Source organism: Megalobrama amblycephala, unplaced genomic scaffold, assembly GCF_018812025.1.
Source record: "Megalobrama amblycephala isolate DHTTF-2021 unplaced genomic scaffold, ASM1881202v1 scaffold482, whole genome shotgun sequence".
Classification (NCBI taxonomy): domain Eukaryota; kingdom Metazoa; phylum Chordata; class Actinopteri; order Cypriniformes; family Xenocyprididae; genus Megalobrama; species Megalobrama amblycephala.
The window spans coordinates 32,236-44,005 of record NW_025953404.1 but is presented as its reverse complement, the minus strand read 5'-3'; the positions used below and the strand labels follow the sequence as shown (position 1 = coordinate 44,005).

Genomic DNA, 11,770 nt, shown 5'->3' with positions numbered 1-11,770 from the left:
TGTAGTGATAGTAATTAAAAGTAATTTGACCAACTTTGGAGTATCTAGGACTAAGTCTATAGCGCCACCACCAGTTCAAATATTCACTTTTGTAAAGGTTATAACTTTTGAACCCTTTGTTCCAGAAAAATGAATGTCAATACAACTGATTCCTCTCTTCATACTGATCACATTCAATATCTTACATTAAGTCTCCACCCAGTACAGTAGTGGCCATTTTGAAAAGTACAGTATTCCGTTTTTTCGCTACTCCTCCTTCAAAATTTGTCCAATTTTGTCCAAACTTTGATCAGGTGATCTTTGGTCTGAGCCGCACAGAAATGACTGAACAGATTTTTTTTATTCATCTTTGTTCAAAAGTTATGATGTCACGAAGTTAACGAGGTTGACCCAAAATTGCTATAGAGGCTGTATCTCGGCCAAACTTTGAGCAATCAAAACTAAAATTGGTACACTTGATCAAGACCATGATCTGAGGTTCCATGCCAAATTTGGGAACAGCGCCACCTACAGGTCATGAGATCTGAAAAATGGCTATTTTGGCCAATAACTTTTGAACACTTTATTAGAAAATCAAGATCTTGGTGTCTATGGATTCCCTGTGCCATGCCGAATCCGAGGATATCGAATTCGTCAACATCGGATGAACCACGTGTCCGCCATTTTGAATTTTGTCATAAATTGCAATAACTTTTAAACAATTTGACATATCTTCACACAAATTGGTATGTATGACCTTTAGAAGGTCCTGAAGGTACCTGAGAAGTTTCAACACAGCGCCACCTACTGTTCCACAGATGTAATGATTATTGCAAAACCACTTATAACTTTTGAAAACACTTTCCAAAATGTGTATGCTTTATGTCATTTTATTCCCTGGCTTATGCCGATTCCGACGATGTGTCATTTGTCATTTTCCTTAAATGTACCTGTCCGCCATATTGAAATAAATGGAAAACAGTTTTTTCGCTACTCCTCCTACAATTTTTGTCCAATTTTGTCCAAAATCAGCTCAGGTGATCTTTGGACCGAGCCGCACAGAAATGACTGAATGGATTTTTGATATTCGCTACCATTCCCAAGATATTCATCTCTGAATGTGACCTTGCTTGTGTTTGTTGTCTTATGCTAGTTAGCTTAGCATGCTAATTGCTTAGCATGCTAACCAGTTGTCATTCTCTTTAATGTGGCTCTTCAGTTATCAAGTTAACCATGAGCTTCATTAGCATTAAGTTAGCTTAGCATGCTAATATGGTTAGCATGCTAAGTAATGCTTTTTTTGTGAATTCTTTGTTAGACTAAAAGGTTTCTTCCACAGTCTGTTGAATGTGCATCCTCAAGTAGCTCAATGTGTAAAGCCAGTTATCTGAAGAGCCCTGTATCCGAAGTTAGTGGGTTCGAATCCCAGGTGGAGCGGTTTTATAAAATAGTGTGTTTTGATTCCTTTACTGCCTCTTGGATTAGAAATAAATGCTTTTTGTTTCATGCTGTGTTCATTTTCATCTAAGCTTATGTACATTCTGAGTTCATTCTTGCCCGTAATTCTGAACCAGCTGTTTCATGTTTGTTCATTTTCTGCTGTTTTTCCTCTTCCTGCTCTGTATTGCACTACAGCATGATGAGCTGCAGAATGATCTAAAGTGCAGCTTTATAAGAATTCTTCATTTTGAGTTCATTTTCACATGAACTAATAAACTTCGGCAGGTGTGGAAACATTCACTTGCACAGTGGTGCAATGAGATGAGAAATGGACCTTGGACCCGGAGGTCGTGGATTCAAATCTCGTGTGGGGTTCCTTTATACAATTGTGTGTAATGAGTCATTTTGATACCTTTTTTATCCAAATAGGGATTGTGCTAATCTTTATTCCTCTTCAATGAGATACAAGTATTTTAGTTCATTCCGTGTTCATTCTCTGAACTTCTATTGATTTTCATTAGGGGCCAAGCCCCAAAGGGGCTGTAGCCCCTATTGTAATTGTACGTTTTCCCTTTTATTATTAGGGGCCAAGCCCCAAAGGGGCTGTAGCCCCTATTGTAATTGTACGTTTTCCCTTTTATTATTATTATTCTTCCTCCCGAATGGGAGTCTATGGCAGCCCTATCAACGGAACATGAGAAAATGATGAAATTTGGCACACTTGTAGTGATGGTCATGTCTAGAAATCTGACCAATTTTGGAGTCTCAAGGACCAACTCTATAGCGCCACCACCAGTTCAAAAATTCAACATTCTAAAGGTTATAACTTTTGAACCATTTGCTCTAGAAAAATACAATTTAGTACATCTGATTTGTCTCTTCATGCTGATTCTATTCAAATTCTTACATTAAGTCTCCACCCATTACAGTAGCGGCCATTTTGAAAAGTACAGTAGTCCGTTTTTTCGCTACTCCTCCTTCAAAATTTGTCCAATTTTGTCCAGACTTTGATCAGGTGATCTTTGGTCTGAGCCGCACAGAAATGACTGAGCAGATTTTTTTTTATTCATCTTTGTTCAAAAGTTATGATGTCACGAAGTTAATGAGGTTTACCCAAAATTGCTATAGAGGCTGTATCTCAGCCAAACTTTGAGCGATCAAAACAAAAATTCGTACACTTGATCAAGACCATGATCTGAGGTTCCTTGCCGAATTTGGGAACAGCGCCACCTACAGGTCATGAGATCTGTAAAATGGATATTTTGGCCAATAACTTTTGAACACTTTATTAGAAAATCAAGATCTTGGTGTCTATGGATTCCTTGGGCCATGCCGAATCCGGGGATATTGAATTTGTCAACATCGGATGAAAAGCATGTCCGCCATTTTGAATTTTGTCATAAATTTCAATATCTTTTAAACTATTTGACATATCTTCACAAAAATTAGTATGTATGACCTTTAGTAGGTCCCGAAGGTACCTGAGAAGTTTCAACACAGCACCACCTACTGTTCCACAGATATAATGTTTTTTGCAAAAATGCTTATAACTTTTGAAAACACTTTCCAAAACGTGTATACTTTATGTCATTTTATTCCCTGGCTAATGCCAATTCCAACGATGTGTCATTTGTCATTTTCCTTAAATGTACCTGTCTGCCATATTGAAATAAATGAAAAACAGTTTTTTCGCTACTCCTCCCACAAATTTTGTCCTATTTTGTCCACAATCAGCTCAGAAGATCTTTGGACCGAGCCGCATAGAAATGACTGAACGGATTTTTGATATTCGCTACCGTTCCCGAGATATTTGTCTCTGAATGTGACCTTCCTTGTGATTGTTATCTTATGCTAGTTAGCTTAGCATGCTAATTGCTTAGCATGCTAACCAGTTGTCATTCTTTTTAATGTGGCTCTTCAGCTATCAAGTTAACCATGAGCTTCATTAGCATTAAGTTAGCTTGGCATGCTAATATGGTTAGCATGCTAAGAAATGTTTTTTTTGTAAATTCTTTGTTACACTAAAAGTTCTCTTCCACAACATGTTGAACATGTGTCATAATGTAGCTCAATGTGTAAAGCCAGGTACCTGACGAGCCCTGTACCTAAAGATAGTGGGTTCGAATCTCGGGTGGAGTGGTTTTATGAAATTGTGTGTTTTGATTCCGTTATTGCCTCTAGATTAGAAATAAATGCTTTTTGTTTCATGCTGTGTTCATTTTCATCTAAGCTTCTGTACTTTCTGAGTTCATTCTCGCCCATAATTCTGAACCAGGTGTTTCATGTTTGTTCATTTTCTGCTGTTTTTCTTCTTCCTGCTCTGTATTGCGCTACAGCATGATGAGCTGCAGAATGATCTAAAGTAAAGTTATTAAATATAACATTCAGTGCAGTTTCATAAAAATTCTTCTTTTTGAGTCCATTTTCACATAAACTAGTGAACTTCGGCAGTTGTGTCAACAGTCACCTGCACAGTGGTGCAGTGACATGCGCAATGGACACTGGACCTGGAGGTTGTGAGTTCGAATCCCGTGTTGGGTGGTCATTATGCAATTGTGTGTAATGAGTCATTTTGATTCCTTTTTTATCCAAATAAGCATTGTACTAATCTTTATTCCTCTTGAATTAGATACAAGTGTTTTTAGTTCATTCTGTGTTCATTCTCATCTGAACTTCTATTGATTTTCATTTCATTTCCACCTGTCCTTCTGAACCAGCTGTTTTGCATGTACATTCAATTTCTGCTGTTTTTGCTCTACCTGCTCCGTATTGCGCTACTGCCCCTTCTGGGGCTTGGCCCCGAATTGCTGCTTGCAGCTATATTCTCTACTTGTACCTGTTTGATTATGAAGACACCTTTCTACCCTTCATACACACCTGCTGCCCTGCACACACAAACAACGCAGTGCAAGATGTCCCGCCTGACAACATGCTGGTTTGTGTCTGAGAACTCTCCCCATTGTTAACATACAACAGCTGAAATATAAGAACGTAGAGTAATTGTGTGTATGTAGCAGGAGCCAAGCCGGCATCAGTGGGTGGAGTTTCGGGTGAAGGTGTGTCTGTTGCCCTACATGCTACTGGTTGACTTTGCCTGGAAATGGCTGAGCGTTCATTTCTGGATATCATGGATTGTCATTATTAATGCTATGTTAATGACAATATTGGAGTTCTTTTTTATCTGGACACTATGGAGAAGAAGACAGATGAGGTACACACATACATTTACTATATATACAGTTTATAATGTATATACATGTAATATGGTTACATGCGGTTGTGTGATTTGATCACAAATGTTTTGAATGTTTAGATGTTGCTGACCACTTGTAATCAGGTCACCCGAAACATATCTAATGATTTCGTTTACACCTGATATTGAGAAAATGACTTTATAACAATATTGTGTGTGTTTGTGTGTATATTTCAGCACCCTCCCTAAGATGTTTTTGTGGAGGATGTCCAATCTGTTGTTCTTTATACTGCTGTGGCCTGTGCTCCCTCAGATCTACTGTGACTTTGAATTCTACGGTGGACTCTTTTTCAGCTCAATCCTTTACATCTGGGTTCGGAAACCTTTTTTTAAGCAGGCACAGCAATGAAAACCAATACAAGTTTCGATTTTTTTTTTTTTTTCTTCACAGGTTTCAGCACTGTTTGAACTTGAAGGAAATTAATTAATCATAATTAACATTCCTTTTCTAGCAAGATTAACCATGGTTCTCTAATATTGCTCTCTAATATTGCTTTAATACAACAGATTAGTAAAAAATATGTGTATTTAATTAGAATGTAGAAGTTTAAAATGTTTATTATTTATTTAGCACTTTACACAATAAGTTATTAGACCATTTTTAGCAAAATAACCATTTACCCGATGTCACTTTGTTAATTTTCACATAATTAATGTTTTTTGAAACTGAACCTACTTCGGCAAATGCACAGTTTAATTGAATTTGTAAATTAATCAGTAAAATTAATCATTTTTTTCATTTAAGTACATGGATGTAAATGATAAACACTTAGAAACTCTTTATGTTTGCTGTTGTTTTTGTTGACTGTGCCGTAGCTTGTTTTGTGATGTTCAAAATTTCTCTATTGTTTGTTCTGAATAATTAGTGTTTTAAATTTCTTTATCAGTGAAATTATAGTCATAAATATTCTGCCATGTTCTGAATTTAATCTGGTTCTTCTTAAAACACACATTTTCAGTAGAACTCTATTGTAATTGTTGATAAATTTAGTAGAGAGTTAATGTCTTTTATCTTCAGTTGATTTCATCTAAGGCTGTGCGGCTAAAGTCAGATACGAGCATGGAAATAGTGTTTATAAAAGTATATGACAGTAAATAGGATGAATATCATTGCCACGGCAGGTTCGTTATGTCCGTTGTACACACAAGCCTCACCTAAAGCAGAGATAAAGTGACATTTAGATTGAGGGTGAATAAATAATGACAGTGATCTACATTTTGAAGGACATGGCCATATTCTCTAATGCTAGACTGTTTATGTTATAACACTATACAGAAAATATAGAAGCCACTGACATGACATAAAATCTGTAATTGTTTTTGCAATAAAAACACCATTAGTTTATACTCACCAGGTGCAAATATTTATAAAATCAGCAGAAACAAAGCTTAGAGGGTTTCAGATGCAAAGAAAACAACTCTCAGATCCTCCAATGCACATTGACCATTGAGGAGACAATTTCTATGATTAGCCATGTAATCCAAATGAATATATGCAAAAAAGGTTAAAACAAGGATAGACTCACATATCTTCAGTATCAGTTCTGTCATGTGTAATAGAGTTGAATAAAATAACAGCATCTGATCCAAACCGATACGCAACAATGAGGAGAAAGTACAATGCAAATTAAGATAAAGGAAAACGTTATTGTCACAGTTCCAGTCATTCCCGGACTCCATTCCCTATAATCCTCCCTGCCAATCACCTGCACTCACTTCACCGATCAGCAATCACCCACACCCAGCTGCAGCACATTACCTGGACTATTTAAGCCACTCACATCCTCACACTCATTGCGAGGTCTTGTACTACTACTGTTTGCATTTCTGAGCGTTTATCATTGTGTCTGTCTGCCTGTTACTGATCCTGTCTGTTTCTCGTGTACGATTCTTTGCTGCCTGCCCTTTGGATTATTTGCTCTGTCTTGGACTTGTGATTGATATCTGCCTGCCCTGATCTACTGCCTGTTCCACGACCACGATTCTGCCTTGTCCCTGCTGTACCTGTTTGACCCTTGCCTGTTTGACCACGAACATTGCTTAATAAAGCCTGCGCATGGATACCACGTCGTGTCCCGACTCGTTACAGTTATATAGTATAACAGAGGGTGTATAAAACCATACACTCTAAAAAACAACTATAAAAAAATCTAAAAACAATTTACACAATGTACCATTTTACATTAAAACAGTAATATTCTGTAAAAACAATGCATTCTGGGTAATATTATTTGCCGTTTTCAAGAAATTAGCCTATAGGCCTATTTTTTCCGCCCGGTACTGTTTCAATGGAAAATGGTATTTTACAGTGTAAATATGTTTATTTCTTCTTTTTACAGTCATTTAGTGTAATACAGAGAAGTTTACTGTACCCGAGTTATTATTTGACCATGTTAAATCCATAAGAATCCACTGTATCTGCAGAAACAGTCACACAGAGCCATCCAATTCGATCTGTCAATGAAGGGAGAAGGGGAAATTAATGATGCATTTCATTCTAAGTTTAATTATGTTTCAGCATGAATACTTTTGAAATAATCATACCTTCATGATTTTCCAGTGCCGCAGTGTAAAAACAGATCATAACTGCATTCACCACTATCATCACACTGAACCATTTTCCCTTCTGTGCTGAACATAAACCTGAGAAAGTTTTTCATTCAGTATGTTCCTGTGTCTAAGACTGCCGGAGTCTTAAAAGACTAATATGTGACGAGATTTCTCGTCGAGGCGAAAAGTAGTCTCGTGATGTTGCCATGACAGAGTGTTAGGATGATTAGGAAAGAATATGCCACCGCTTCGTTTACATTACGCCTCCACTGTCGTTTTGCTTTGTATTTAAATAAAAAACATTTAATTCAGTTGGATAACGGTTGCCACCGCTCCATATTTACAGAGTTACGCGCGATCGCTAAAAGTGAAAGTAAGCGCGAGCGCGCATTCAAACGCGATGTCAATACCCCGCATTTTGAAAGCGGCTCCCTGATTAATACAGATATCTCTCAATATGAAAGCTATTTTAGGCTGGGCAGTGTAGTTGTAACCATCTCTTAGCTCTGTATCAAAGAAAAAATTGGTCTTATTTGCACTTTGATTATTGATAGAGTGTGATTATGGTTGCACTTATTGTAAAGTGTTACCATAAAAATGAATAACAGTTTCTCTTAATCTTATTAAGCACAAACGATAAGGTTTCATTTGTTAACATTAGTTAATGCACTGTGAACTATCATGAACTAACAATGAATGACTATTAACTAACATAAACAAAGATTAATAAATACTGTAGCAAACATATTGCTCATTGTTAGTTGATGTTGGTTAATTGATGTTAATAAATGAGACCTTATTGTAAAGTGTTACCATTTTTATTTATACCGTTTTTATGATCAGTTTGTGGAAAGGAGTTCAGTTAGGAGGTCAAAAGTTGTAGAAGCTCATAAATCATGTACAGTAAGATCTGAAGAGACTGAAATTATACAGAAGAGAAGTCAGTCAGTTGAGTTTGTGGCAAAACCTTTTACAGTACTTGAGTATTGTTGTCTTTTACTGCATATGATAATTCATACTAAGAAAGTAGAACTGAAATGACATTCATTACGAGATGATTAGTTAAAACATTTTAAAGACACCTGCAGAATATTTTTTCTAGTCATGTATTTCACCAATGAGGATTTCTTAAAAATAGTGTGTAAAAATCTTGTCTCGTCTCGTCTCGTGAACTCAATCTCGAGTCTCGTGAGATACCTGTCTCGTCACACCCCTAGTTAAGGAGATTTTCTGTCAAAACAAAATGAAGCTATGCATTAAAGGGATAGTTCACCCAAAAATGAAAATTCTGTCATCATTTACTCACCCTCATGTTGTTCCAAACCTGTATAAATTTCTTTGTTCTGCTGAACACAAAGGAAGATATTTTGATGAGCGTTTGTAAGTAGGCCACTTTGGGGCACCAATGACTTCCATAGTAGGGAAAAAAAATACTATGGAAGTCAATGATGCCCAAAAACTGTTCAGTTTAACACTTTCTTCAAAATATCTTCCTTTGTGTTCAAAAGAACAAAGAAATTCATACAGCTTTGGAACAACATGAGGGTGAGTAAATGGTGACAGAATTTAAATTTTTGGGTGAACTATCCCTTTAAAGGTGCTCTAAGCGTTGTCACGCGTTTTTAGGCCAAAACATTTTGTGTCTCATACAGCAAACATCTCCTCACTATCCGCTAGCTGCCTGTCCCCTGAACACACTGTAAAAAAAAACGCGGTCTCTGTAGTCGCCACAAGCTCCGAAAACGGCAACAAAAACAAACTGGTGCAGCCTGGACCACTTAACATAATAAACATGCTCCAGCCAATAACTGACAAGAATGATTTTAAATGCGCGTTCATGACTGTTTCAGGAAGCACGGAGGAGGAGGAGGAGGAGGAGGAGGAGGGAGGGTCTAGCTAGCCTCTGTTTTGTTTGACAACACTTCAAACGTCAACAGGAAGTTACTCCACCCAAGATCGCTTAGAGGACCTTTAAGTTTGTACATTTGTTCAGTGCATGCATTCTCCGGAAATCAAAGACATGAACCTGATAGTTGCTAGTTTAATTCTGTTTGTGTTTTGATCTTAGTCCAATAACTCCAATCATGTTCGGTAGCACATATGAATTTCAAACAAGTTTTTTTGTGAATTCTGTGCTCCAAACAAAAAATTCAGTATCATTTTTGTAAAATTTGCTAGTCTACAAGTGAACACAATAAAGCCACACTGACAGACAATAATGAAGGTTGATTTGAACTGTGTTCAAGACACAAGTATTGTTCATACACTTTTCAAGAAATGATTTGAGGTCAGGGCAAGATGTATCGCCACCCTAGTGAAAAATGAGTACAATTTATTCATATGTACTTTAGTATAAAAATCAAATGACAGTACACATTATATAGATTTAAAGACGCAGAGAAATCACAGAGAAAAGTCTCAGTATAGGTGCAATAAGCCATGCGTGAAAATAAACAAAATGGTACAGAACACAAAAGTGTGTCAAACTTGAAGTTGTTGAAGAAATAAAGCCAGCACACACATTAAACATCTGCAGAATATTTTGCTTCCCTTTTACCTGACATAATCTGTCATTGCAAGCAATTGCATAAACTGGCATAACATTAGTTTTATTCTTGTGCGCGCACTAAATCACGGACAGTTCCGTTTGTTGGTGGAAGAATGTGAATTAAATTCTTATAACGGCACAAATCGAGCACAAACGAATGAAACCAGGGGCACGTTCAAGCTCAAACTGGTGCGCAACGTTTTGCTACGGTTTCCGGGTTGAACGACATGTTTCCTGGAAATGGTGTGCAACGGGTTTGAGATACGTTTTCTCTTGTTTGGTGGGTGTGTCAAAAATCTCAGCCCAATCAGTGGCAAGATGTATATAAACCACACGGTATTAAAGAGACAGCTCGCACAATGGGTATTAATGTAACAAAAATACTATACTTATATATTTTGCTATTGTATTGTGACACTTTAATAAACTTTTCTATACTCCTCTGATTATATAATGGTAAATATTACAATATCAAAGCACAACAACAGTGATCAGCAATAATGATAAGCCTAATACAAACAATAAAAAATATAGATCAACACAGTCACGGAGGTAAGAAGTGGATTATCCTTCACCTGAAATGTTTGTCTTTTCATGCTGAAATGCGAGACAAATGTTGGATCACAATAAAACTTTCCACAAATCCCTTCACTGGATTGGGATGTTCTCTTTTATTCTGGACGGCAAGGGCAGTGACTGTAACATAGAGCGTATTTTGTAGTATTAAACACGTATTTATACCGATTTAATCAGGCTCAGAAAATTCTTCATAAAGAACACAAAGAATGGCCTTCTCAGCTGCCATAGTTGCAACTCTTGCGTCATCAGAACAGGGTGTTCAACGCGCCACCGTTTCCGTTTAAAAAACGTTTCGCAACGTTTTGTCGGGGCTGAACGCAGCCCAGATTTGAACTACATGGGGTGGAGAACAGGGCCGGAGTGGGACTCGTTTTCAGCCCTGGAGTTTCATGCCTTAGACCGGCCCACTTTGATTCAAGACTGACTATATTAAAATAATGTAATTAAAACCTCAGTATATAAGTCTGCAATAGTGCACTGTTCTCTACAGCCTTGTAATTAATTGTATTTTTCAAAAATGTGACGTCATTCTCCACCAGGCCCGGATTGGCTAATCGGGAGCACCGGGAGGATTCCTGGATGGGCTGGTCTGTTTATTTGGCCGTGAGGGCGGGTGTTGTCATGGCACTGGGTTAAAATATGGATGTTCTGGCCAAATGTACTAAGCTGAGTAGCCTAACTTTTTCCCTAAAACCAGTCAGTGACGGATAGGCATGGACGACATGGGCAACGGCCCAGTGCAGCATCTTGCCGGGGGCGGCAGGGGGCACCCGCGCAAGAAAAAAAACAAAAACAAAAAACAACAACAACAAAAAACAAAACAAAAACAAATGCGCGATCGGGTTTTTACTGCTCATTTGCACATAACGTATTTGAAGATATTTTTGAAAAATCTTTGGTGGAGAATGACGTCACATGACCAAAGAAATAATGCGCACAAACAGCTCACCCAGTCAACGTCCTGCTTTATACTTGCACTCAGGAAACAGCTACTCCAGCATTCTGACTTTCATCCTCATATGATGTATCTTAGATACAATAGAAAAAACTAAAGAGAAATGAACTTCTTGATGGTTAACAGTGTTACAGCCCACCACACACTGCATCAGGCTACGGCGTGAAATATGTAAAGTTCCAACACTCTCATTGGTTAGAATTAATCACGTGCTTAAGAGCTGACGATATTATGCATTACTTCATTTTAATTTTAATATTAATTTTAATATTTAGCCTAATAAAATAGTACATCACTAATAAATACCCTAAATCAAATAATGAATAAGTAAACGAATCAGACAATGATCTAGTTTTCTCAGTGCTATCTATCTATCCATCTATCTACTAAATTAAAACTTAAAACTATTACAAACTGAACCTTCAAACTTAAAGCTGTTAAAAGTTCTACATTCCTGCATGAGAGC

General features: G+C 37.2%; 1 protein-coding gene across 1 annotated transcript; it reads left to right on the top strand.

Annotated features, from left to right (window-relative positions):
* Nucleotides 1–4,125: 4,125 nt before the first annotated feature.
* On the top strand, nt 4,126–5,451 carry LOC125261783 (bifunctional apoptosis regulator-like). The gene is made up of 3 exons (XM_048180334.1): nt 4,126–4,354; nt 4,434–4,630; nt 4,850–5,451. The coding sequence occupies exons 1-3, from the start codon at nt 4,349–4,351 to the stop codon at nt 5,019–5,021; spliced, it is 375 nt and encodes a 124-aa protein (XP_048036291.1). The 5' UTR covers nt 4,126–4,348; the 3' UTR covers nt 5,022–5,451.
* The last annotated feature ends 6,319 nt before the right edge of the window (nt 5,452–11,770 follow it).

Excerpts from the sequence above, each read along its gene's own strand:
- LOC125261783 (XM_048180334.1), top strand. Across the intron at positions 4,631-4,849 it reads TGGAGAAGAAGACAGATGAG|CACCCTCCCTAAGATGTTTT; the intron begins GTACACACATAC and ends TGTATATTTCAG.